Raw genomic sequence first — 27,941 nt, forward strand, 5'->3', positions numbered from 1 at the left:
GGACCGTGCAGGCGCACTGGAGCTCTTGAGCACCGAGCCTGCCCAACCTTACCTGGTTGAATGCTCACGGTCGCCCTGCCAGTGCGGCGAGGTGGAATAGCCCGCACTGGGCTATGCAGGCGAACCGAAGACACCGAGCGCAAGGCTGGTGCCATGTAAGCCGGCCCAAGGAGACGCACTGGGGACCAGCTGCGTAGAGCCGGCTTCATGGCATCAGGCTCGACGCTCAATCTAGCCCGGCAGACACGCGGAGCTGGAATATACCGCACTGGGCTATGCACCCGCACTGGAGACACCGTGCGCACCACTGCATAACACGGTGTCTGTCCGGTCTCTCTAGCCCCCCGGTAAGCACAGGGAGTCTGCCCAGGTCTCCTACCTGGCGTAGCCATACTCCCTGTTAGCCCCCCCCCAAGAAATTTTTGGGGCTGCCTCTCGGGCTTCCTTGCCAGCCGTGTTCCCTCATATCGCCGGCTCCTCTCTCCGGCTGCCTCTGCTCTCCTAAGTGCCTCCACCTGTTCCCATGGGAGGCGATCTCTTCCAGCCAGTATCTCCTCCCAAGTGTAACAGCCCTTGCCATCTAAAACGTCCTCCCATGTCCATTCCTCTTTACGCTGCTGTTGCTGCCTGTTGACACGCCGCTTGGTCCGTTGGTGGTGGGTGATTCTGTAACGGTTTTCTTTATGTGAAGGAGAGTCGGACCAAAATGCAGCGTGTAGATTGCGATCCATGTTTTAATGAACAAACGTAAAACACGAATCAATGCAAACACTACAAAATAAAGAACGTGATGAACGTAACGAAAACCTAAAACAGCCTATCTGGTGAAAAACACATAGACAGGAACAATCACCCACAAACACACAGTGAAACCCAGGCTACCTAAATATGGTTCCCAATCAGAGACAATGACGAACACCTGCCTCTGATTGAGAACCATATCAGGCCGAACATAGAACTAGACAAACTAGACATGTAACATAGAATGCCCACTCAGATCACACCCTGACCAATCAAAACATAGAAAATACAAAGTAAACTATGGTCAGGGCGTGACAAGTGTAGCCAATTAGCATGCTTAAATAGTCATTTCTAAAGGCTTTCCCAATAAACTTTCCAAATTAAATGTTGATTGCAATGTAGGCCTACCTGGCAGAATGATATCATAATGATTTGTATCAATTGGGTGGGTATTTGTTTAGCAAACTCTCTCGTCACATTAAACACCACTACAAGAACCCCTACAGAAACACAGCTAACAAAACACAATGGTCTCTTGTTGGTGTGCAATTTCATTAAAAGCAACTACTCCCCCCTTTTTAATTTATTCAAGTGGTCTCCTGATGTGGAAAGTGGTCTCCTGATGTGGAAAGAGGTCTCCTGATGTGGTTGAAGCATTGTTGTGGACATAGAACTTCCAATTGTCTTGATTTTCTATTTTAAAAAGTGTGATTTTGAGAGTGAAAACCTGAGAAAAAGATTTTATGGTATCCTCCCCCTGAGCACAGACATCAATTCAACGTCTATTCCACGTTGGTGCAACCTAATTTAGTTGAAATTACATGGAAACAACGTTGATTTAGTGTGCCCCCAGTGGACTATGTATTTCTGTCTGGGAGACTGAGATTTTCATTACATGTCATGATAAACCTTGAACACAGACCAAAGAGCCCAACTCTCTCTGGAACTATTTTATCTGTCTATTGTGGTTTGGAAAGTTAGGAGTATTAAGATTAATCAAATGTGTGTTATGTTCTTATTCCCTGAAAATAGACACATTTTTTCTTGCACTTCACACCGTGCTTCTGTGCGGAAATGTTTTTCTCGCCTTTTTTGGGTCCTCACCCGTTTGCCTCTCTGAGCACACTCACAGCTTGTGGAGAGGGGTCAGGTCAGGAAAGAAGTAAATCTTGTGTTATCAGAGGCTTACAGTACTGGCAGTGCTACAGAGGTTCGGTGTAAGTCATCATGTCCCATGGCTGAAAAACAGACATTTTAACTGCTTTAAGTGGTACATCATGTGCCCTTACATGACAGCAAAACAACACAACCAACCAAAACAACCTGGAGTGGTGCTTCCATGTTCTAGATCAGCAATCTTTGCAAGAAAAATAATAATTTGCAGAGAGAAAAACATTACAATGTTATAACTCATGTCATGCATTTTCCAACATTATAGGGTGGAGAGAAATGTTTTTAAGCAAATTTTCTGCAATTCTACACAACATGACTTATGCCATGTTCATATTTTAGCCAATTAGCAGACACTCTTATCCAGAGTGACTTACAGCAGCAATAGAGTACCACGGTATGAGTCATAATACCCATAAAACCTACTGGTCAAACAGGGAAATTGTTCCAATCATTTCTTTTTCCACCATAAATTTTTCCCATAGGGGATTTTAGAAACACTTCAAATAAGGGCTTTGTTTTCATGTAGGCTTACCCTGACGAGACTTTTGAATCGAGACAAAGGTAAGAATCTTTGGATTAACTATCTAATGTTAGTTAAATGTAGTAATAAATAAATTGGCAACATTTCTTTAAATGGACAATTCTGTCAACTGTCTTGTGCATGTTTTAAATTGACAATACCTGTTAGCAAATGTGTCAGTTAGAGATGACGTGCGGGAACTTGCAGGGATTTTTAGTTTGTGTGATGTCTACTTTGATTCTAATTAGCATTTTAGAATCTGAGAGTAAATAGAGCTGAATATATTGATAAAAGTCAACTTGTCCGAGAGAGATATACATGCTTATCAAAATGTCATGCCAGGGTGAGCCTACAAGAAACACTTATTTTAAAAGTTCCTAAAATCCCCTATGGAGAGAATTAATGGTGGAGAAACAATTGGAACCGTTGCCCTGTTTGACCGCTAGGTTTTATGACACCTCTGCTGTGGGTCTCTACTAGGGTTAAGTATCTCGCTCAAAGGCACACCGGCAGATTTTGCACTTAGTCTGCTAAGAGATTTATGAATTACAGAAAATACACACATCAAAATATAAATTCAAAAAAAATTTGAAGCGTGTGTACCAGAGTGCACTGAGATCACTGTTGCATTCAGACCGGAAGCGGAGCTTGTTTCTAACTCTAGCAGTACGATTGGTTGACTTTGAACTGCCAGAATTACTGTAGGAAGGGAAGGAGGAGAAAGAGAAGGATGAGAGGAAGAGGTAGGGAGAAGGGTACACTCTTAGAACAAAGGGTACCAAAAGGGGTCTTTGTGGAAGGGTATGATTCTACCAAGAACCGGGGTCTTTGTAAGGCAAAGGGTTCTAACTAGATCCTTTAACATCATAAGAACCATTTTTGGAAGAAAGGGTTCTTTGATGATTCTTTAGAAGGCAAGAATGATTCTTAGGAAAGCAAGAATTATTCATTGAAAGACAAGGGTTCTACAAAGAACCATATATAACATTTCCCAGCATGCTCTATTGCAAGGGAGATTTTCATAATTTTATGTTTTACTGTAATATGTATTTTTACATTAATTGGTTGATACATTTTATGCTACACAAAGATAAATAACATTCCGTTTTCTAAACTAATCCAATCTGTTAGTTATTAGATTTACTGCACCCCTCACTGAGATGGTTGTTCCAGTTTAGATGATCGAGGCAGTTTCAGTAGTCAGTCTTCCCTAGCCTGGCAGTATGCTGGTTGTGGGTGATTAACAATGCCTCTTGTTGGCTATCCTACCTCTGTCTTTAAACCAATAGGAAATACACATCACTTTGCAAACCACCATATTGTGACTTACAGGACAGATGTGGCCTGTAAACCAGGAGATTCCTAACAACCCTGTGTTAGGTTATAACTAGGCACTAGAAGAAAGGCATTATAGACAGTGCATTTGGAAAGTATTCAGACCATTAACTTTTTCCACATTTTGTTATGCTACACCCTTATTCTAAAATGCATTAAACTACAAGCTCAAGTACATCCTGTTTCCATTTATCATACTTGAGGTGTGTTTTCAACTTGATTGGAGTCCACCTGTGGTAAATTAATCTATAATCGCTGCCAAATTATAAAATCGCTGCCAAATTATATTATAAATTAGCAAACATATCTAAAAAACTGTTTTTTCTTGATGAGGAAATAAAGTAATTGAATACATTTTAGAATAAGGCTGTAACGTAACAAAACATGGAAAAAGTCAAGGGGTCTGAATACTTTCCCAATGCACTGTAGGTAATGTATTGGCATAATTACATTTTAAAGCCTAATAAGGCTGGTATAAATCTTTGTAAAGGGTTCTAGGAAGAACCCCCCAACAATCATAGGGTTCTTGATAGAACCCTTCATAGATTGTTTTAGGCAGTACCCTTCATAGAAGGTTCTAGGTAGAACCATATACAGGAGGTTCTTTGAAGAACACTACATAGAGGGTTCTATTTAAAGGGTTCTACCCAGCACCGAAATGTTTTACCCTGTAGGGACAAACTGATGAACCCTGTATGGTTCAGCTGAGAACCTTTTTGGAGTATCAGTGGTGTAAAGTACTTCAGTAAAAATACTTCAAAGTACTACTTAAGTTGTTTTTTGGGGTATCTGTACTTTACTATTCATATTTTTTTTACAACTTTTACTTTTGCTCCCACTACATTCCTAAAGAAAATAATGTACTTTTTACTCCATACATTTTCCCTGACACCCAAAAGTACTCGTTACATTTTCAATGCTTAACAGGACAGGTCCAATTAACACACTTATCAAAATAACATCCCTGGTCATCCCTATCGCCTCTGATCTGGCAGATTCACTAAACACAAATGCTTCATTTGTAAACTATGTCTGAGTGTTGGAGTGTGCCCTTGACTATCTGTAAATAAATAAAAACCATACATTTGTGCCGTTTGGCACTTATGTATATTTTTGCAATTACATCTACTTTTGATACTTAAGTATATTTTAAACCGAATACTTTTAGACTTTTACTCAAGTAGTATTTTACTGGGTGACTTTCACTTTTACTTAAGTCATTTTCTATGAGTGTATCTTTACTTGTACTTAAGTATGACAATTTGGGTACTTGTTCCACCACTGTGTCATATGTAACAGTATATGCATCAGGTCTTCTCCTTGTTTGATGTTCGATGAGTAACCTTGTCTAAGACCTACACATTCAACTGTCAACTCTCTCCTCTGTAGAGCAGAGAGCCGATGACCAGGGTCAAACACTAGTAACTTCAAGATGGAGATGATAATGATAGTTGTGCAAAAACACAGCCCATACAAATATCCATATTTTTTATCTCCCTTTCTCATGCTCTTCTCCTCTTCCTCCTGCCACCTCATATCATATCTTCTCTTCTCTCCCTGAACTCACGGATCGTTATGAGGAAATAGAACCTTCCGGGAACCCTTTCTCTGTTAGACAGGTGGTGATTGACTGAGACCAGACACTGGAAGAGCGAGAGAGAGCAAGAAACAGAAAGAGAGATGGAGATAGAGGACAGGGTTTTATTTGTGTTTTACATGAAATAGGATGTATTTGAGGAGGCGTGAAGAAAAGAGAGAGAGAAAAGAAAAGAGAGATGGCGAGATACATGTGTTTGTGTTAGAGTAGTGGGTCTGGGAGGTGAGGAATCGAGAGAGGGACAGGGAGAGGGTGGGGGTGTTTTGGTAAGGAAAGGGGAGCAGAGCAACTCATTGAAGTTGACACTCATCCACTTAACCAGATGACAGAGACTGGCCTAATCAACACCTTCAGTTATTACACCTATCATTCTCTTCTCATCTCCCCTCGCCTTCCTCCTCCATCCTCTCTTCTCCCCTTGTTTTACTTCTCCTCATGTCCCGTCTTCCCTGTCACCTCAACCTTTTACCCCAGACCTTCCCTGCTTTCTTTATTGGCCATGTGTGATTTGAGTGTGTATGATTCTGAGTGTGTGAGTGTACATATGCATGTGTTTATGTGTGCCTCTACAGGGGAAACCATAACCCTGTCCTCCCCAGGCAGGGCCATGTGTTTGTGGGTTAGCAACACAATGGGAAGGAGGTTGCCGACAGAGATGGCCGCCTCGCTTTGTGTTCCTAAGAAACTATGCAGTATTTCGTTTTTTTACGTGTTTTTTCTTACATTGGTACCCCAGGTAATCTTAAGTTGTATTCCATACAGTCGGGAGGAACTATTGGATAATAAGAGCAACGTCAACTCACCATCATTACGACCAGGAATACTACTTTCCCGAAGCGGATCCTCTGTTTTGCCCACCACCCAGGACAATGGATCGGATCCCAGCCGGCGAACCAAAACAAAGACGCCGTAAAAGGGGCAGACGAAGCGATCTTCTGGTCAGGCTCCGGAGACAGGCGCATCGCACACGGCTCCCGAGCATACTACTCGCCAATGTCCAGTCTCTTGACAACAAGATAGATGAAATCCGAGCAAGGGTATCATTCCAGAGAGACATAAGAGACTGTAACATTCTTTGCTTCACGGAAACATGGCTCACTCGAGACACGCTATCGGAGTCGGTACAGCCACCTGGTTTCTTCACGCATCGCGCTGACAGAAACAAGCATCTTTCTGGTAAGAAGAGGGGCAGGAGGGTATACCTTATGATTAACGAGACATGGTGTGATCATAACAACATACATTAACTCAAGACCTTCTGTTCACCTGATTTAGAATTCCTCCCAATCAAATGTCGACCGCACTATCTACCAAGAGAATTCTCTTCAATTATAATCACAGCCGCATATATTCCCCCTCAAGCAGACACATAGATGGCCCTGAACGAACTTCATTTGACTCTATGTAAACTGGAAATCACATATCCCGAGGCTGCATTCATTGTAGCTGGGGATTTTAACAAGGCTAATCTGAAAACAAGACTCCCTAAATTCTATCAGCATATAGATTGTGCTACCAGGGCTGGCAAAACCCTGGAACATTGTTATTCTAACTTCCGCAACGCATATAAGGCCCTCCCCCGCCCTCCTTTCGGAAAAGCTGACCACGACTCCATTTTGTTGCTCTCTGCCTATAGACAAAGACTAAAACAGGAAGCTTCCGCGCTCAGATCTGTTCAACGCTGGTCCGACCAATCTGATTCCACACTTCAAGATTGCTTTGATCACGTGGACTAGGATATGTTCCGCATTGCGTCAAACAACAACATTGACGAATACGCTGAATCGGTGAGCGAGTTTATTAGCAAGTGCATCAGCGATGTCGTACCCACAGCATCTATTAAAACATTCCCAAACCAGAAACCGTGGATTGATGGCAGCATAAAATCACTGCTTTTAATCAGGTCAAGGTGACCGGAAACATGACTGAATACAAACAGTGTAGCTAATGCCTCCGCAAGACAATCAAACAAGCTAAGCGTCAGTATAGAGATAAAGTAGAGTCTCAATTCAACGGCTCAGACACAAGATATGTGGAAGGGTCTACAGTCAATCACGGATTACAAAAAGAAAATCAGCCCCGTCGCGGACCAGGATGTCTTGCTACCAGACAGACTAAACAACTTCTTTGCTCGCTTTGAGGAAAATACAGTGCCACTGACATGGCCCGCTACCAAAACCTGCGGACTCTCCTTCACTGCAGCTGACTTGAGTAAAACATTTAAACGTGTTAACCCTCGCAGGGCTGCAGGCCCAGAGGGCATCCCCAGCCGCGTCCTCAGAGCATGCGCAGACCAGCTGGCTGGTGTGTTTATGGACATATTCAATTAATCCTTATCCCAGTATGCTGTTCCCACATGCTTCAAGAGGGCCACCATTGTTCCTGTTCCCAAGAAAGCTAAGGTAACTGAGCTAAACGACTACTAGCACTCATGAAGTGCTTTAAGAGACTAGTCAAGGACCATATCACCTCCACCCTACCTGACACCCTAGACCCACTCCAATTTGCTTACCACCCCAATAGGTCCACAAACGACGCAATCACAACCACACTGCAAACTGCCCTAACCCATCTGGACAAGAGAAATACCTATGTGAGAATGTTGTTCATCGACCACAGCTCAGCATTTAACACCATAGTACCCTCCAAACTCGTCATCAAGCTTGAGACCCTGGGTCTCGACCACACCCTGATCAACTGGGTACTGGACTTCCTGACGGACTGCACCCAGGTGGTGAGGGTAGGTAACAACATCTCCACCCCGCTGATCCTCAACACTGGGGCCCCATAAGGGTGCGTTCTGAGCCCTCTCCTGTACTCCCTGTCAACCCACGACTGCGTGGCCATTCACGCCTCCAACTCAATCATCAAGTTTGCAAACGACACTACTGTGGTAGGCTTGATTACCAACAACAACGAGACGTCCTACAGGGAGGAGGTGAGGGCCATCGGGGTGTGGTGTCAGGAAAATAACCTTACACTCAACGTCAACAAAACAAAGGAGATGATCGTGGACTTCAGGAAACAGCAGAGGGAGCACCCCCCTAACCACATCGACGGGACAGTAGTGGAGAGGGTAGTAAGTTTTAAGTTCCTCGGCGTACACATCACGGACAAACTGAATTGGTCCACCGACACAGACAGCGTGGTGAAGAAGGCGCAGCAGCGCCTCTTCAACCTCAGGATGCTGAAGAAATTTGGCTTGTCACCAAAAGCACTCACAAACTTTTACAGATGCTCAATCGAGAGCATCCTGTCGGGCTGTATCACTGCCTGGTGCCGCAAATGCTCCGCCCACAACCGTAAGGCTCTCCAGAGGGTTGTGAGGTCTGCACAATGCATCACCGGGGGCAAACTACCTGCCCTCCAGGACACCTACACCACCCGATGTCACAGGAAGGCCATAAAGATCATCAAGGACAACAACCACCCGAGCCACTGCCTGTTTACCCCGCTATCATCCAGAAGGCGAGGTCAGTACAGGTGCATCAAAGCAGGGACCGAGAGACTGAAATTTAGGAGCACAAGAAAATATAGATTTTTTTTTAATGGCTTGAGATACAGCATATAATGGGCCTAGGGTATATTCCTTCTTGTCACGCCCTGGCCTTAGTTATCTTTGTTTTCTTTATTATTTTGTTTAGGCCAGGGTGTGACATGGGTGATTTATTGTGTTTCATCTTGTCTAGGGGTTTATTAGATTAATCGGGTTGTGTTCAGTTTAGTTGTCTAGGTAAGTCTATGGTTGCTTAGAGTGGTTCTCAATCAGAGGTGGGTGTTTATCGTTGTCTCTGATTGGGAACCATATTTAGGCAGCCATATTCTTTGGGTATTTTGTGGGTGATTGTTTCCTGTGTCAGTGTTTGTGCCACACGGGACTGTTTCGGGTTTTCACGTTTCTTGTTTTGTAGTTGTGTTCATGTTGAGATTTTCTTATTAAAAGAACCATGGACACTTACCACTCCGCATATTGGTCCTCCGATCCTTCTCGCCTCTCCACTTCAGATGAAGAGGAGGAAAACCGTGACAGAATCAGCCAGCACAACAGGACCAAGCGGCGTGGTGACAGGCAGGACTTCTGGACGTGGGAGGAAATCCTTGACGGGAGAGGACCCTGGGCAAAGCCAGGGGCGTGTCGCCGCCCCAAGGTGCAGCAGGAGAAACGGCAGCAGGAGCAGCACAAGGAGGAATGGACATGGGAGGACGAGTTGGACAGTGATTGTCCCTGGACACAGCCGGGGGAATATCGCCGCCCCAAGGCAGAGCTGGAGGCAGCCAAAGCAGAGAGGCGGCGGTTTGAAGAGGCAGCACGGAAGCAGGGCTGGAAACCCGAGTGTCAGCCCCAAAAATGTATTGGGGGTGGCACACAGGAAGTATGGCAAAGCCAGGTAGGAGACCTGCGCCAACTTCCTGTGCTTACCGGAGAGCGAGAGAGACCGGGCAGGCACCGTGTTATGCTGTGGAGCGCACGGTGTCCCGAGTGCGGGTGCATAGCCCGGTGCGGTGCATACCAGCTCCTCGCATCGGCCGGGCTAGAGTGGGCATCGAGCCGAGTGGTATGAAGCCGGCTCTACGCATCTGGTCTCCAGTGCGTCTCCTTGGGCCGGTGTACATGGCACCAGCCTTACGCATGGTGTCCCCGGTTCGCCTGCACAGCCCAGTGCAGGCTATTCCACCTCGCGGCACTGGCAGGGCGACCGGGAGCATTCAACCAGGTAAGGTTGGGCAGGCTCGGTGCTCAAGAGCTCCAGTGCGCCTGCACGGTCCGGTCTATCCAGTGCCACCTACATGCACCAGCCCTCCGGTGGCAGCCCCCCGCACCAGGCTTCCTGTGCGTGTCCAGAGCCCAGTACTCCCTGTTCCTCCTCCCCGCACTCGCCCTGAGGTGCGTGTCCTCGGCCCAGTACCACCAGCGCCGGCACCACACACCAGGCCTACAGTGCGCCCCGTCTGTCCAGAGCTGCTAGAGTCTGCCGTCTGTCCAGAGCTGCTAGAGTCTGCCGTCTGTCCAGAGCTGCTAGAGTTTGCCGTCTGTCCAGAGCTGCTAGAGTCTCCAGTCTGTCCAGAGCTGCTAGAGTCTCCAGTCTGTCCAGATCTGCTAGAGTCTCCCGTATGTCCAGATCTGCTAGAGTCTCCCGTCTGTCCAGATCTGCTAGAGTCTCCAGTCTGCAAGGAGCCGCCAGTCTGCCAGGATCTTCCAGAGCCGCCAGTCAGCCAGGATCCTCCCGAGCCTCCAGTCAGCCAGGATCTTCCAGAGCCGCCAGTCAGCCAGGATCTTCCAGAGCCGCCAGTCAGCCAGGTTCTTCCAGAGCCACCAGTCAGCCAGGTTCCTCCAGAGCCGCCAGTCAGCCAGGTTCCTCCAGAGCCGCCAGTCAGCCAGATTCCTCCAGAGCCGCCAGTCAGCCAGGATCCGCCAGAGCTGCCAGTCAGCCAGGATCCGCCAGAGCCGCCAGTCAGCCAGGATCCGCCAGAGCCGCCAGTCAGCCAGGATCTGCCAGAGCCGCCAGTCAGCCAGGATCCGCCAGAGCCGCCAGTCAGCCAGGATCCGCCAGAGCTGCCAGTCAGCCAGGATCCGCCATTCAGCCAGGATATGCCAGAGCCACCATTCAGCCAGAAGCTGCCAGAGCCGTCAACCAGCCTGAGCTACCTCAGTCCGGAGCTGCCCCTTAGTCCAGTGGGACCATTTGGTAGGGTTGCCAATCCTAGGTCGGCGGCGAGGGTCGCCGTTCCTAGGATGCTACAAAAACGGACTAAGACTATGGTGGAGTGGGGTCCACGTCCCGCGCCAGAGCCGCCACCGTGGACAGACGCCCAGGGTGTGACATGGGTGATTTATTGTGTTTCATCTTGTCTAGGGGTTTATTAGATTAATGGGGTTGTGTTCAGTTTAGTTGTCTAGGTAAGTCTATGGTTGCCTAGAGTGGTTCTCAATCAGAGGCAGGTGTTTATTGTTGTCTCTGATTGGGAACCATATTTAGGCAGCCATATTCTTTGGGTATTTTATGGGTGATTGTTTCCTGTGTCAGTGTTTGTGCCACATGGGACTGTTTCGGGTTTTCACGTTTCTTGTTTTGTAGTTGTGTTCATGTTGAGATTTTCTTATTAAAAGAACCATGGACACTTACCACACCGCATATTGGTCCTCCGATCCTTCTCGCCTCTCCTCTTCAGATGAAGAGGAGGAAAACCGTGACACTTCTAGCTACTTTTGAAGCACATGTTGTGCCCTAGAAACTAATATGTAACACTGTTAGTTTATTATAAAACTAAGATGTTGACACAAATACCTGTTATTGAAATTAGTCATTTGTGGAATATTAGGTTTCTGCATTGTGTAAAAGCACACTTTTCCTATTGAGATGCATTACATTGAAAATTGTATTTTTAAAAATGTCAGATTTGTGATGACGACATGCAAGAGATCTATTATTCATTCATTGCTATGAACATTGATCTCCTGAGTAAGCTATCCCCTTTCCTTACTTTCTGTGCCCCCAAATGTTTGGATGTACTGGTAAAATCCCCAGGTTGTCAGCTAGCTAGCCAATGAGGTAACATGAGTGTGTAAACAAATGGGCAAGTCGTTTTAGAACGGCCCACGACATGTTTTATGAATGTGGGTGTTTTCACACCTACTCAATCCAGGGTTTTTCTTTATTTTTACTATTTTCTACATTGTAGAATAATAGTGAAGACATCAAAACTATGAAATAACAAATATGGAATCATGTAGTAACCAAAAGAGTGTTAAACAAATCTAAATATATTGTATATTTGAGATTCTTCAAAGTAGCCACCCTTTGCCTTGATGTACTGTAGTCTGTAGTCCTGTTTAAAATCCCGGATCTCAGTCCTCTTTAAAAGTGAACTCTGGGATTTAAAAAAGCGAAGTAACTCAGTTATCTTTGTTTTCACACTGCCCTTGCCTTTTACTGAGGACTGATTCCAAGAACACAGGATGAGATGTTACTATCCTTTGTGCATGCACTTCCAAGAGTTCATGAACAGTGAGCCTGGTGTAATTTGGGGAGCACATCGTCAGTAGTGTACCTTTTGGTTCCTAGGGTGTTTCGGCCTTTCACACTATACACCCTCCCCAAAGGCGGCCAGCGAAAGGGTGATCAATCCTACGCTTGCGTCCCATTCCCAATTAGTCATAGGAGTTGCCTTGTTGTTGATACCCAACATCCCATGGGACTATGCATGGCAGGGGCGTCCTCCTCCCTGAGTCAAGCATTGTTGACCGCATACCTCCTGGCCCTCTCACTTCGGGGCCCAGCTGGGGTCTTTCCTCTTCATCCAGAGCCACTGACTGCTGCCTTCTGCCGCCTCCGATACAGCTTTGATTGCCGAACGCTGGCTCTGGCCCTTAATTCCCAGGTCTCTAAGCAGTCTGGTTGTAGATGTTGCCACAAAACCTCTGCAGCCTACCTCCACTGGTCGGACTTCTGTGTTCCAGCCATGATGCCATGCTTCGGCAGCTAGATCGGCATAGCGCAGATGTTTTCGCTCATAAGCCTCATCTACTGAGTCCTCCCAGGGTACTGTGAGCTCAATGATGAAGACCTTCTTGAGCGAACGGGACCAGAGCACCATGTCAAGTCGATCTCCGGAGGAAACACAAGTTGCCGGCCATTGTCAGCTAGCATTTTCCAGTCGCGGGCCAAGCGCAGCTGGTCTCGCTCTAATGGTGTAGAGCCGCTCTTCAGTGGTTTAGCCCCTTCGCGGACAAAGTTTGTCCGTAAGGGGTGTGATGCTGCTGGGGGTGGTAGGGAGTTGGTGGCAGCTCGCTTGTCCTCCAGGGCGGACGCAAGGTTTTTAAGGACTTGGTTGTGACGCCAAGTGTAGCGTCCTTGGGTGAGGCTTGTTTTACACCCTGTGAGAATGTGCCTGAGGTTGGCTGGCATGGAACAGAGGGCACAGTCCGGATCTTCACCATACCATTGGTGAAGATTAACTGGTGTTGGAAGGACGTCATATGTTGCTCTGATGGAAAAGCTCAACCGCCTCGCTTCCATGGCCCACAGATCCTTCCAGCTGATCTTCCTCTTCTCCACACTGTTCCATCGAGTCCACTGTCCCTGTTTGGAAAGAGAGACTGCCTTGGCCCACCTTGCAGCCTCTTCCTGATGGCGTACTTCCTGCACTACCATCTTCCGCCGCTCTGGTGCAGTGGCCTTACTCCAAGCAGCACGGCTAGTTAGCCCAAGGCCTCCTCTCCCTTGCAGGAACATGACCCACAATGTCAGCATGTCTGAGGGCTGCTGTTGCCTCCTGGACTGCTTTTCCTTGCCTCCATTTGCGCCCAGTTGCCAAGGTCGGCGCGTTGTTGCTCACCACTGGGTCTCGAGATTCACTCAGTGTCATCTGGAGCCTGGTTTTTGCACACTTGAATTCCTCTGTTAGACTGGTGAGGGGCAGCTTGAGGACACCATCTCCATAGAGGCCTATGGTGGTAAGGCATCGTGGAACTCCGAGCCACTTCTTTAAGTAGCCTGCGACTCCTCTTTCCATCTTCTCCACTATTGAGATTGGAACCTCATACACTGCTAAGTGCCACAACACCCTGGGTAGGAGACCAAACTGCAGACACCAGGCCTTTAACTTTCCAGGTAGCTGGGTGTTGTCGATGGACTGTAGGCTACTACTGATGTCTTTGCGCAGCTGTTGCACCTGGTCTTTGTCCTTCAGTCTTGCATCATACCACCTTCCAAGGCGTTTTACCGGCTGCCCAGACACTGTTGGGATTTGGTCATCTCCGATGAAGAATTTCAGGTCAGAGAGTACTCCCTTCACAATCGAGATGCTGCGTGACTTGGATGGTTTAATCTTCATATGGGCCCAGCTGATGTTCTCCTCGAGTTTTCTGAGCAGTCTCCTGGTGCATGGGACAGTGGTGGTCAATGATGTAATGTCGTCCATGTAGGCTCTGAGTGGAGGGAGGTGGAAACCAGAGTCGACTCGCTGTCCACCAGCAACCCATTTTGAGGATCTGATGATAACCTCCATTGCCATTATGAATGCCAATGGAGAAATGGTACATCCCGCCATTATACCTACATTCAGGCACTGCCATGAGGTGATGAACTCTGAGGTGGTGAAGCAGAACTGCAGATCCTGGAAGTACGACTTCACCAGGGTTGTGATGGTGTCAGGTATGTGGGAAAATCTGAAGGCAGACCACAGGAGTTCATGGGGCACAGAGTCAAATGCATTGGCGAGGTCGAGGAAGACTACATGGAGGTCCCTTTTCTCCACCTTGGCCATTTGACTCTGGTGCCAGATCATGCTGGAATGTTCCAAGCAGCCAGAGAACCCTGATATTCCTGCCTTCTGTACAGATGTATCGACGTACGCATTCCTTTGCAGGTACTCGGCCATCCTCTTGTCAATGACCCTAAAGAAGATTTTACCCTCGACATTCAGTAAGGAGATTCGGCGGAATTGGCTGATGTTCACTGCATCCTTCTCCTTAGGGATCAGGACCCCGCCTGCTCTACGCCACACTTTGGGTATCATCTTTTTTTGCCAAGCTGTTCTCATAAGCCTCCAGAGGAACCTCAGGACGTCTGGTGCGTTCTTATACACTTTGTACAGGACTCCATTTGGCCCCGGGGCTGATGCTGTTCTTGCCCGTCGAACTGTGTTTTCCACCTCTTTCCATGTCTGGGCTGGTCTCAATATGATGTTCCGGGGGTTCCATGGGTGGGATATCTGATGGGATGGCCAGATGTTCATGTTGCTTTGAGTCAAAGTTTGTTGTTCTCAGGTGCTCCTCTAGGTCTTTCTTTGTTGTTTTTAGAGCTCCACTTTTTTCCTTTGTGAAGAGACTTTTTAGGAACTTGAAGAGATCTTTATAGAATCGAGTTCTAGTTTGTTCTTTCTTCCTTCTGCATTTCCGTAGGTTCTCTGCTCTACGGAGGGATGCCAACCGGGTTTTGATGTCAACCTGAAGTGCCTCTATGCCCTCCTTTTCCACTTCCGAGGCCTTCTTCCACTGTTTCTTAAGCTGTCGCCTTTCTTGAACGAGGCGCTTGATTTCTTGTTGCCTCCTGGAAACTGGTGGGGTTGGAACCTTTCTCCCGCCTTTTGCCTCTTCCACTCCAAATCGTTCTGTCCCGTACGCATAGATGATGTCCCCCATCCTCTCCAACTTCTTCTCCACTGTGCCTCGAAGTTTCTCGGGGGTCAAGGTAAGGTCAGTCACTGTTTCCCACAACTTCTTGTCACTGGCGCCAGGCCACTTCACATATGGTCTGTGCCCTGGTAGTCTCCTCTCAACTGCCGGTCTAGGAGGCTGGGTGAGTTCCACTCTTTCCATCTTTGTTTTCACACTGCCCTTGCCTTTTACTGAGGACTAAGCTCTTTTGCCAGTTCACTTCACCTACTTTGGTTCGAGTCCTCTTTGCATTCACATGGCTTTGTTTACAAAGGAACCAATAACATTTTCCAACATTCACTCAATGCACTCTGGGTTTTTACAAAGTGCAGGACAACCCTTTCCATCAGAATGTGTTTCCTACTTACATTTTGGAAGCTAATAGATTGCATTTAGTTAAAACATGGGACATAATAATTGTAATCAGAAGATTATATTAACATATCAATATTATCGCTAACAGATTAAATAGCAGAAGAATAACTACAGATTAAATAATGCTGTCATTTAACACTGTACATCCAATGTAGGCTTCTGCCACTTTAAAAGCTAGAATTGATTTTGTCCCCTATGTTGTGATTCTCACCAAATATGTTGTTGTCTTCTCACTATTCAAACCCCACTATTGAATAAACAGCTTATGAAGCTCTATTAGCCTATAGATCACATCTTGTAAATATTCTGAAACTAAAACTACACACACATTTTGGAATTTCTGTGCATCCTTGACAATCGCTAATCAATATCCAAAAACAGCGTGTTTTTTTCTGCAAACATCATCGTCTTCTCTCTTTTGTGGCACTAATGTGAGGGTTTATGGCAGGGGAACCATTGTTGCAGTGGTCGAGCGTGGGGTGGGGGAATAATGACAACTGCCTTAAAAAGAGGGAACCAGACCACGGAATTCAAGTGAACGGAACTCAGACCAACGCTCGAGATGGTCTCCGTTCAGTCAGCTTTTGGGGCTCTTTTGAAGGGTCTGATTTCCTGTGGAGTGTTCACACTGCACAAAAAAAAGTAAGCGAACCACACTGAGTTCACAAAAATTGGCTTAAAAAGGGACCAAGTGTGAAAACACCCTAAAATACGTTTATTACAATCTGCTAAAGAAAAATAAAATGTTGCACCAGTAATATGGGTCAGATCTTTTGACCTGGTTTGGCTACAAGCCATTTCTGCTGCAGTTGTGGTGCACCCATGACGCTATCGGTTCTGCACTTGCTTTTCTCTAGGGTACTCAGAAACAATGGTACAGCAATGTCCTATCATTAAAACTATTATAGTGTTTTCCTAGTCGCGCAGTGCTCCAAAACTGAAGCTCCTGGTCGCACAGCAAAATATTTTTCCGCCTATCCAAACTGGTGGCACTTTAGATCCCTGATACTGTATTTTGTTTGTGTGTGTGTGTGTGTGTGTGTGTGTGTGTGTGTGTGTGTGTGTGTGTGTGTGTGTGTGTGTGTGTGTGTGTGTGTGGTCTTCCAGCTGGACTTGTCTGTTGTCTGTTTTATTTCAACATTTCACTCTCCAGCCTTTCCTTTCCTCCCATCACACTTTCTCTCTTTTCCATTCCTTCCTTCTGTCCTCCAACTCATTCCGTATGTCCTCTACCTCTCCTCAATCCCTTCCTCCCTTTTCAAATCTTCACCCTCTGTTTCTTCAGTTTCTTCCACACACCCCACCTATCTCTATCTCTCTTCTTCTTCTCTTTCCATCATTTCTAATCCAGACCGTCTGTGACAGGAAGTACCTTGGACCAGCTGGTCCGAACACCTGCAGTATCTGTTAATTCACTGTGTTTCATGTCCCCCATATCCGCTGAACACATCCCCTTGTAAAACTCAGCTATAAAACCTAAGAGCTGGTGTCTCCAAACGGTTGATTCAAACAAAACATACTCCGAATAAATGCAGAATCGTGTGAAACATACAGTACAGTACATTCCACTCGACTCTCTACAAACTACAGTCAGATTCCACCTGTAAAGTATATACCTATAATAGCACAGTGCTAAACTCTAGAACCTCTCTATATGGGCCACCATGTCCAGACTCCAATCATATCCCAGCTGTATGGTCTGCTGCCCCTGGCTCAGCTACACATCATCAACATCAACACGCACACACAGATCACACACACTAGCTGGCCAGAATGATCTCTTCCTCTTCACCGCTGGCAGGGGGGAGGTATGCTTTGAAACGTTCCCGCTTACTCCCTCTCTCTCACACACACACACAGAGCCCAGCTGTGTTGTTTTAGGCCGTGTCACCTGATGAATCACAGGGGATGTTTGTGGGCACGGAGGGAAGACGATTATCACGCTGCTACACTAGCACCACTGACCGTGACACACACACCTCTGACCCCATCAGTCGACAAACACCGCACCCAAACCTTTAATGTGCATCCTGTTTCAAGGGCCATTACCATGCTTAACACACCTTGAGTGCAAATTAGCTGTGTGCGTGAGTGAGGCATTGGTGTGTGACATGTTGCTGAAGGGTTACAGTCTGGTGTTGATGGGTCTGGTTTTCCCTGTTAGACCTGAGTGTTCGTTCACCCAGATATAAGATACGATAATTGGGTGCTCACATTTGTCCTATTTCACACGTACAAGTGAATTGGGTTTTATTTTCTTTGCATATCCCACTCCTCCTGAGAGTGGGGTCAGAGCCAGGGATCCACCATTGTTGACGGCGACCTTGGACCAATTAGGGTTAGGTGACTTGCTCAAGGGCACATCGGCAGATTTTTCACCTAGTCAACTCAGGGATTTGAACCAGTGACCTTTATGTTACTGGTCCAACGCTCCTAACCGTTAGGCTACCTGATGCCCGTATCACACATTCCACATGTTTCATTATCAATGTTGTTCTGCGTATCTCCCTGTGTTTTCTTGGTTGTTAGGCTAAAAGTTTGTCTAATGTTTCATTATCAATGTTGTTCTGCGTATCTCCCTGTGTTTTCTTGGTTGTTAGGCTAAAAGTCTGTATAATGTTTCATTATCAATGTTGTTCTGCGTATCTCCCTGTGTTTTCTTGGTTGTTAGGCTAAAAGTCTGTCTAATGTTTCATTATCAATGTTGTTCTGCGTATCTCCCTGTGTTTTCTTGGTTGTTAGGCTAAAAGTCTGTCTAATGTTTCATTATCAATGTTGTTCTGCGTATCTCCCTGTGTTTTCTTGGTTGTTAGGCTAAAGGTCTGTCTAATGTTTCATTCCTATTATATCCTTGTCTTTATAGAGTACTACAGTATATGACTGCTTATAGTAAGTGTACTCTCTCATCTCACCCCCTCTCCTAGGTGAGGCCAGATGACAGAGTGGTCCTTACAGACCGTGGTTTTCTCATCCGCTCTCTCCATCCTGCCGACGCTGGCGTGTATGTGTGTGTGGCACAGGAACACACTCACTTCACACACACTTTGCTCCGCCTTACACTTCGTCTCATTCCCTACGGGCATCTGGATGGGCGGACCAAGCCCAGCGAGGACCCCAGCGTCGAAGTTCGCCCCGGGGCTGAGTCTCGTCAGCGCTATAAGGATTATCTGCGTGTGATGAGTTCTCCCATTGGCTCGCTGGAGGACTACTGTGATTCGCTGTGGCTGGAAAAGAGGCCGGCCAATAGGAGAGGGGGGAGAGGGCAAGGAGCAGGAAAATGGAAACACATCCAGGAGTTGAAGAAGAGCAGGAACAGACGACACCATGGAGAGAGGGGTGCAGAGAGGGATAAAGAGAAGGATGGCGAGAGGGTAGGGCAGTGGAGGAGTGGATGAAGTGGTGAGGGTAACAAAGAGGAGGAGTTGCTACTGAAACAGCAGTAGCCAAAAGTGTAATCAGTCAAAATATTAGGGGAGACCATCAATGTTTATAGGTGTAAGAGGGGACAATAGGGAAGATGATCATGTTTAGTTGAGGGACAGTTATAACGACATGGGAACTGGGATCCTGCAGTTGATAGTATGGACCACGATAGACTCTTCTTACAGAGGTATAATCTTCTTTCATACCAGTCAAACACTCATAGGGCTCATGTAGGCCTGGCTTCTCAAACTACACTACCCATGATCCCTATGGCTGTGTCTCAATAGTGTCTCAGTGCCTTTACTGACGCATCAAAGTAACCTTGTTTAAGAGGGGCTGCAGCCAATGTCAAAAGTTATTTTAAATTCCAGAGAAAGTTTAGAACTTGAATTTGGGACTTTGGAGAGTGTTTAGAATCATTATGTTTTGATCGTAGTACATGTCAACGATGTAGTTGTACATTTAAGGGGAACATCACTGCAATCACTTTGCCTTAGTTGTCAAACTGATATTGGCTACACTTGCTACAAACAACTTTTTTGACAATTTTAACTACCGCCCTTGCAAGTTAGCAAGCATTAACTAACTAAGCTGGCTTTCGGTGTGGGGGTAGGTTTGTTCAAAGTCTAAGGTCACAGTGAGAGTGTGACATGGCCTTGACATTAGCTGCATCCCTTCTAGCTATAACTCCATTTTAGCCGAATGAGACGTGCCCAGAGCTCAGTGTTTTGTGTCTTAATCAGATGCATTCATGTTGAATGACTGTAAATACTTCTATAACATGTACAGGAGAAACTGCATGCTCTAGTTCAGCTTAGATAGGACATATTATACTGCTACTATGATAATCACATATTATGTCTAGAATGAACATAGAATCATATTTTTGTACAAAGTGAATGTTTCTCTTTTTGTAGGTAGATTTATTTTGGTAGAGTCTGAAAGTTCTGTAAATAAACTATTGTCTTATAATTTCTCATGGATGAGTATGGGGGAGAGAGAGAGAGAATGAGAGAGAGATGAAAAATGCACAGTAAGTTTTTTTTTTTTTTTTTTTACAGCAGTGAACTTTGTTTAGCTCAGTTGGTCCAGTCCTGATATAGTAACAGCAGCTGTACACACGCACACACACGCACACACACACACACAAACACTGATTACACACACTGATTACACACACTAGCTGGCCTTAATGCTTGGGCCAGAATGATCTATTCCTCTTCAAAGCATCTCAGGATGATCCAGTCCCAGCTGGTCGTAGATGCTGAACAAGGAGAACTGCTTGTGTATGTGTTTGTGTGTGTATGTGTGTTTTCCATGGGAGATAAAGCTGATGAACAGGAGAGGTTGGTTTGTCAGTATTGGGCTGATTGGACAGACTGTAACAGTATAAATCCCAAGGTGTTTTTGGTTTTGAAAAGTTCTTGTATACTCTTGGAAAAAAAATCCTAAGTAGAACCATACAGGGTATGTCAGTTTGTCCCATAGGTGAACCCTTTTTGGTGCTGGGTAGAACCCTTTAGATAGAACCCTCTATGTAGGGTTCTTCAAAGAACCGCCTATATATGGTTCTACCTAGAACCCTCTATGAAGAGTTCTGCCTAGAACCCTCTAAGGATTCTACCAATAACCACGGGTTCTACTGAGAAACCTTTTATCTTTGGAGGGTTCTTCCTTCATAAATAGTTAGCCTTATTAGCCTTTAAAATGTAATTATGACAATACATTACAGAAAGTGCATTGGGAAAGTATTCAGACTGGCTTTTTCCACATTTGGTTACTTTACAGCCTTATTCTAAAATTGATTCAATTCAAATTGTTCCGCATCAAACTACACACAATAGCATATTCATTAAAAATAATAACAGAAATAACTTATTTACATAAGTATTCAGACCCTTTGCTATGAGACTCGAAATAAATTGAGCTCAGGTGCATCATGCTTCCATTGATCATCCTTGAGATGTTTCTACAACTTGTTTGGAGTCCACCTGTGGTAAATTCAATTAATTGGACATCATTTGGAAAGGCACACACCAGTCTATGTAGGGTCCCACAGTTGACAGTTCATGTCAGAGCAAAAACCAAGCCAGGAAGTTAAGGGAATTGTCCATAGAGCTCCGAATCAGGATTGTGTCGAGGCACAGATCTGGTGAAGGGTACCAAAAAATGTCTGCAGCATTAAAATTCCCCAGGAACACAGTGTCCTCCATCATTCTTAAATTGAAGAAATTTGGAACCACGAAGACTCTTCCTAGAGCTGGCCACCCGGCCAAACTGAGCAATCAGGAGAGAAAGCAATGGTCAGGGAAGTGACAGTTCCTCTGTGGAGATGGGAGAACCATCTCTGTGGAGATGTCAAGAAGGACAACCATCTCCGCAACACTTCACCAATCAGACCTTTCTGGTAGAGTGGCAAGACGGAATCCACTCCTCAGTAAAAGGCACATGACAGCCCGCTTGGAGTTTGCCAAAAAGACATCTAAAGACTCTCAGACCACTTGACTCTGAGGGGGACATTATGAAGGTTTTGGAACGAGCAGGCCTTCCCTAAGAGGAAGAGCAGCTCTGTCTTGTCAAGGTTGAGCTTGAGGTAGTGGGCCGACATCCAAGCTGAGATATCTGCCAGACATGCAGAGACATGGTGCAGACACTGATCCTCTCCACGTCACCTGGTAGGTGTGGGATGCCAGGTAGGATGCAATCCAAGAGTGTGCAGAGCCTGTTCAAGGCCTCTGCAGAGCCTGTGACTCCCAGCCCTGAGAGGCAGGAGAGGAGGATCTGATGGTTCAGTGTCGAAGGCAGCGGATAGATCTAGGAGGATGAGAACAGAGGAGAGCCTCCATGACACAGAGAAGAGCAGTCCCGATTGAGTAACCCATCTTGAAGCCTGACTTGTTAGGGTCAAGAAGATATTTTTTATTTAACCTTTATTTAACTCAGAGAGAGGTGGTCAGAGACAGCATGCTCAACTTGTTTTGGAAAGAAAAGAAAGAAGGAATACCGGTCTGAAGTTTTTGACGTCACAGAGGTCGAGTGTTGCTTTCTTGAGGAGGGGAGCAACTCGGGCCATTTTGAAGTCAGAGGGGACGCAGCCAGTTGTCAGGTATGAGTTGATGAGGGAAGTTAGGAATTGGAGAAGGTCTCCAGAGATGGTCTGGAGAACAGAGTAGGGGATGGGATCAAGCGGTTAGGTTTTCGGAAGGCCGAACCTCACTAGTCGCAGAAAGAGGTCAAGGCATAGGGTAGTTCTGTGTGAGTGGGACCAGTGGACTCAATAGGCTGAGTAAATGTTGTCAACCTTCTATTCAAAGTGGTTGACAAAGTTGTCTGCAGAGAGTGAAGAGGGTAGGGAAGGGGGTGGAGGTTTGAGGGAGGAGTAGGTGGAAAAGAGTTTCCTACGGTTAGAGGCAGAAGCTTGAAATGTAGAGTGATATAAATTGGCTTTAGCACTTGGATACAGGGAATGAGAAGGTAGAGAGGAGGGATTGAAAGGATGATAGGTGCTCTCTAAGTTTAGTTTGCCTCCATTTTTGCTCAAATGCCCACAGCCCTGTTCTGTAAGAGACTGAATGGCAGTATAGGCTGAGTTTATGCACACACTCAAGCAAATGTTCATATAGATAAGTCTCACACTTTGCTTGAAGTGTTTCCCCTGCATGGGTTACGAGCAGATTTGTGCTTACGAATGATTGATAAATGAGGCCCCAGGAGTCTAAAAGTGTTGTGTTGTATTTTTGAATATGTTGTGTTCTGGTTTTTAGTGTAATTGTTACATAATGATGGCAACCTTGACATAAATCTGACAACGAAATTCACTGTGTATCACTGTGTAGCACACAGGAAGGACAACAGTGGGATCACACAATTTTTTTACTCTTTAAATTGTACTGTAGTTGTTGTATGGCATTTAAAAATACAACAGATGTGACTTATATTGCTTGGTGTAAAAGGTTTTCCTTCTCCTTTCCGCTGTGATTTCTCTCTCTGTCCCATAACAAGGATGATGAATATTTCAGCATGACTGTGCGTTGCGTTGAGAAGCTCTTCTATCTTGGCCTATTGTTTATTTAACAGTCAGAGGAACAGAACACAAAGGAGCCAAACAGGACACAGCTTTGTGATTAACCTACAGAAAAGCCTGGTACAACAGCCCTAATCTGCCCGTTATAATGTTCACACACATTGTTAATGTTTAGCATGTTCACACAACTGTTAACACGGTACTACAATGTTTGATTGTTAGCATAATCTCTGTTTCTCGGTTGTTTTCTTCGTATGCTTTCTGAGGTTCTCAAAAGAGCACAGAAATCACTGGGAGAAATCGCCTTTGTTTCTAAATGTTTAATACCCTCTGATGATCTCAAATATCCTTTAGTATGGGATTGTGTTCCAGTCATACCCATGGCACCCACTACTTCCCCACTCACCAACCTCCCACTCAGTCAGTTAGCCCACTGAGTAGGGTGAGGTGAGAGGGGTGAGAGGAGAGAGAGGAGAGAGAGAGAGAGAGAGAGAGAGAGAGAGAAAACATCCAGAGTCAACAAGCATAGGGCCATAAAGTGATGGCTTATTACTGTGTGCTCCAGTAATAAATGTGGTGAGAGGAGATAGTTACCAGTTGGCATAGACAGCATCAGAAGATCACTGAAGGGAGAGGAGAGGATGATGTGTGGTTAAGGCAGGTATAAAGGGGTGAGGAGTATGGGTGAGAGGGAGTGAGAGAGGTCTCTACAGGGGTAGAAGAGGGGGGCAGGGAGGGGTAGAGGGCATTGGCAGGGCACAGTCAGGGAGCAGGGGTCTACAGATCTGGACAGGCGGAAAACTGCCTGCTAGTTAGGCTCCCCAGGATCTGGATACCAGACAGCCATTACCAGTTTCCAAATTAACAGCCAACCCCCACTGGTATGCGCTGCTCTGTGGCCATTTATTTTTTTACATTAATCTGTAGCCTGCAATTTCTGTACACTCAGCAAGAATCTAATTAACATAATAACAAAATCCCCATCAAAACCTGTCTGTATAAGATAGAGATATCTGTGTTGCATGGGCTAAGTCTCAATCCACTGCATCCACCAATATCAACCGTACACATCTGCAGTTAAAGGTGGCAGAGCTAGAGCAGTGTTTGTCAGACCATGAGACATCCCGAATATCGGTCTGGCCTACAAAGTATTATGTCCACTCTATTGAAAGATGAGACTCTCATGAACACGATGGCGCTCTAGGATGCCCACTAGCCTCATCTGAAGCTCCCTGGTACCAGTTAATAAAATTAATGGAATTATACAGTGTATTTAGAAAGTATTCAGACCCCTTGACTTGTTCCACATTTTGTTACGTTACAGCCTTATTCTAAAATGTTGTAATTATTTTTCTCATTCATCTACACACAATACCCTATAATGACAGAGCAAAAACACTTAAGATTTTTTTTTAGCAAATTTTACATAAATATTCAGACCCTTTGCTATGAGACTCAAATTTGAGCTAAGCTGTATCCTGTTTCCATTGATCATCCTTGAGATGTTTCTGCAACGTGATTGGAGTCCACCTGTGGTATATTCAATTGATTGGACATGATTTGGAAAGGAACACACCTGCCTATATCAGGTCCCACAGTTGTCAGAGCAAAAACCAAGCCATGAGGTCAAATGAATTGTCCGTAGAGCTCAGGATTGTGTCGAGCCACAGATCTGGGGAAGGGTACCAAAAAATGTCTGCAGCATTGAAGGTCCCCAAGAACACAGTGACCTCCATCACTCTTAAATTGAAGACGTTTAGAACCCCCTAGATTCTTCCTAGAGCTGGCCGCAAGCTTACGTTTTGGCTTCTGATGAGGTATGACAGTTGAACCAAGCTCATGAGGTATTTATAAGTCATATTCTTCAAGAATCAATGGGTATACAGTGCATTGAAAAGTTTGGACATACCTACTCATTCCAGGGTGTTTCTTAATTTGTACTATTTTCTATATTGTAGAATAATAATGAAGAGATCAAATTGATGAAATATTATGAAATAACACATATGGAATCACAGCAAGGGAAGTGTATTGTCACTGATTGCAGAGTGAAGCTTTAGGGTTTCATGGCCTATGCACAGGATGTCCACCAGTGACGCCCTCGTACTCTCATCCATTAGGATTGACTGAGTGACTCCTCTGTGGCTCAGTATGCTCCTTTATCAAGCACCAGTAGTATCTCTCTGGTTTTCTCCCATTCTTCTATTTCCTCTTGGTGAAATACACTGATATGAGTTTGATTGTGTGTTCTATTGCAGCCTTCTTTAGATGGAACCTTCCCAGTGGATTGGTCAGGGTGCCACAGCGTTTCGTGCTGCTATGCGTGACTAAAACAACCCAGTCTATCTGTCTCTCTGTCTGTAGCTTATTGCATAAGAGAGGTCAGTAAGTAAGGGCAACTGGCCCAGACAGACAGACCGACAGACAGATATAAGCAAAGATGGTTTGTACTTCTGTATTTTGTATTACACTGGGCTGAACTACAAGACACTTTCCAGAGCGGTAATTTATTTTTTTCAAAATGCAAAATACTTTGCTAAACTATTTTATTCATAGCGGTTCACCATTTTGTGGCCCCCTTTCATTCTGCATTGGAATCAGTCTGATGGAACTATGGTGTGATTAGTGTCACGGGGAGTGAATGAGGACCCAAAAGCGAATTAACTTAACAGAGCTTCTTTAATAACCAAACATAGGTAGGTTCAGACAGACCGGCAGATTCCGACAGGACAGGACAAGGTTACAGCAAACATGACGATAGTCTGGTTCAGGCATGAAACACAACAAACAAGAATCCGACAAAGACAGGAGCAGAAACAGAGAGAGATATAGGGACCTAATCAGAGGGAAAAAGGGAACAGGTGGGAAACGGGGTGAATGGGTAGTTAGGAGGAGACAAGGAACAGCTGGGGGAAAGCGGGGGAGAAAAGGTAACCTAATACGACCAGCAGAGGGAGACAGGGTGAAAGGAAAGGACAGAAAGACACAACATGACAATACATGACAGTACCCCCCCACTCACCGAGCGCCTCCTGGCGCACTCGAGGAGGAAACCTGGCGGCAACGGAGGAAATCCTCGATCAGCGCACGGTCCAGCACGTCCCGAGAGGGAACCCAACTCCTCTCCTCAGGACCGTACCCCTCCCAATCTACGAGGTACTGGTGACCACGGCCCCGAGGACGCATGTCCAAAATCCTGCGGACCCTGTAGATGGGTGCGCCCTCGACAAGGATGGGGGGGGGGGGGGGGAAGACGAGCGGGGGCGCGAAGAACGGGCTTGATACAGGAGACATGGAAGACCGGGTGGACGCGACGAAGGTATCGCAGAAGAAGAAGTCGAACTGCGACAGGATTAATGACCCGAGAAATACGGAACGGACCAATGAACCGCGGGGTCAACTTGCGAGAAGCCGTCTTAAGGGGAAGGTTCTGAGTGGAGAGCCAAACTCTCTGACCGCGACAATATCTAGGACTCTTAGTTCTACGCTTATTAGCAGCCCTCACAGTCTGCGTCCTATAACGGCAAAGTGCAGACCTGACCCTCTTCCAGGTGCGCTCGCAACGTTGGACAAAAGCCTGAGCGGAGGGGACGCTGGACTCGGCGAACTGAGATGAGAACAGCGGAGGCTGGTACCCGAGGCTACTCTGAAAAGGAGATAGTCCGGTCGCAGACGAAGGAAGCGAGTTGTGGGCGTATTCTGCCCAGGGGAGCTGTTCTGACCAAGACGCAGGGTTGCGAAAAGAAAGACTGCGTAAGATGCGACCAATAGTCTGATTGGCCCGTTCTGCTTGACCGTTAGACTGGGGGTGAAAGCCGGAAGAGAGACTGACGGAAGCCCCAATCAAACGGCAAAACTCCCTCCAAAATTGAGACGTGAATTGCGGACCTCTGTCCGAAACGACGTCTGACGGAAGGCCATGAATTCTGAAAACATTCTCGATGATGATTTGTGCCGTCTCTTTAGCAGAAGGAAGCTTAGCAAGGGGAATGAAATGAGCCGCCTTAGAGAACCTATCGACAACCGTAAGAATAACAGTCTTCCCCGCTGACGAAGGCAGTCCGGTGACAAAATCTAAGGCGATGTGAGACCACGGTCGAGAGGGAATGGGAAGCGGCCTGAGACGGCCGGCAGGAGGAGAGTTACCGGACTTAGTCTGCGCGCAGACCGAACAAGCAGCCACGAAACGACGCGTGTCATGCTCCCGGGTGGGCCACCAAAAACGCTGGCGAATGGAAGCAAGCGTACCCCGAACGCCAGGGTGGCCGGCTAACTTGGCAGAGTGAGCCCACTGAAGAACGGCCAGACGAGTAGGAACGGGAACGAAAAGAAGGTTCCTAGGACAAGCGCGCGGCGACGGAGTGTGAGTGAGCGCTTGCTTTACCTGCCTCTCAATTCCCCAGACAGTCAACCCGACAACACGCCCCTCAGGGAGAATCCCCTCGGGGTCAGTGGAGGCTACTGAAGAACTGAAGAGACGAGATAAAGCATCAGGCTTGATGTTCTTAGAGCCCGGACGATAAGAAATCACGAACTCGAAACGAGCGAAAAACAGCGCCCAACGCGCCTGACGCGCATTAAGTCGTTTGGCAGA

At 46.1% G+C, this 27,941-nt stretch overlaps 1 protein-coding gene across 1 annotated transcript in view; it reads left to right on the plus strand.

Annotated features, from left to right (window-relative positions):
- The window catches only part of sema3d (sema domain, immunoglobulin domain (Ig), short basic domain, secreted, (semaphorin) 3D), a 73,729-nt gene extending 53,434 nt beyond the window's left edge, over positions 1-20,295 (plus strand). Inside the window, exon 18 of the mRNA XM_036976064.2 lies at positions 18,825-20,295. Coding sequence (XP_036831959.1) covers positions 18,825-19,295 — 471 coding nt within the window. The 3' untranslated portion in view covers positions 19,296-20,295. The remainder of the gene's footprint in view (positions 1-18,824) is intronic.
- The last annotated feature ends 7,646 nt before the right edge of the window (positions 20,296-27,941 follow it).

Source organism: Oncorhynchus mykiss, chromosome 1, assembly GCF_057628025.1.
Source record: "Oncorhynchus mykiss isolate SJ-2025 chromosome 1, ASM5762802v1, whole genome shotgun sequence".
NCBI classification, from domain to species: Eukaryota; Metazoa; Chordata; class Actinopteri; order Salmoniformes; family Salmonidae; genus Oncorhynchus; species Oncorhynchus mykiss.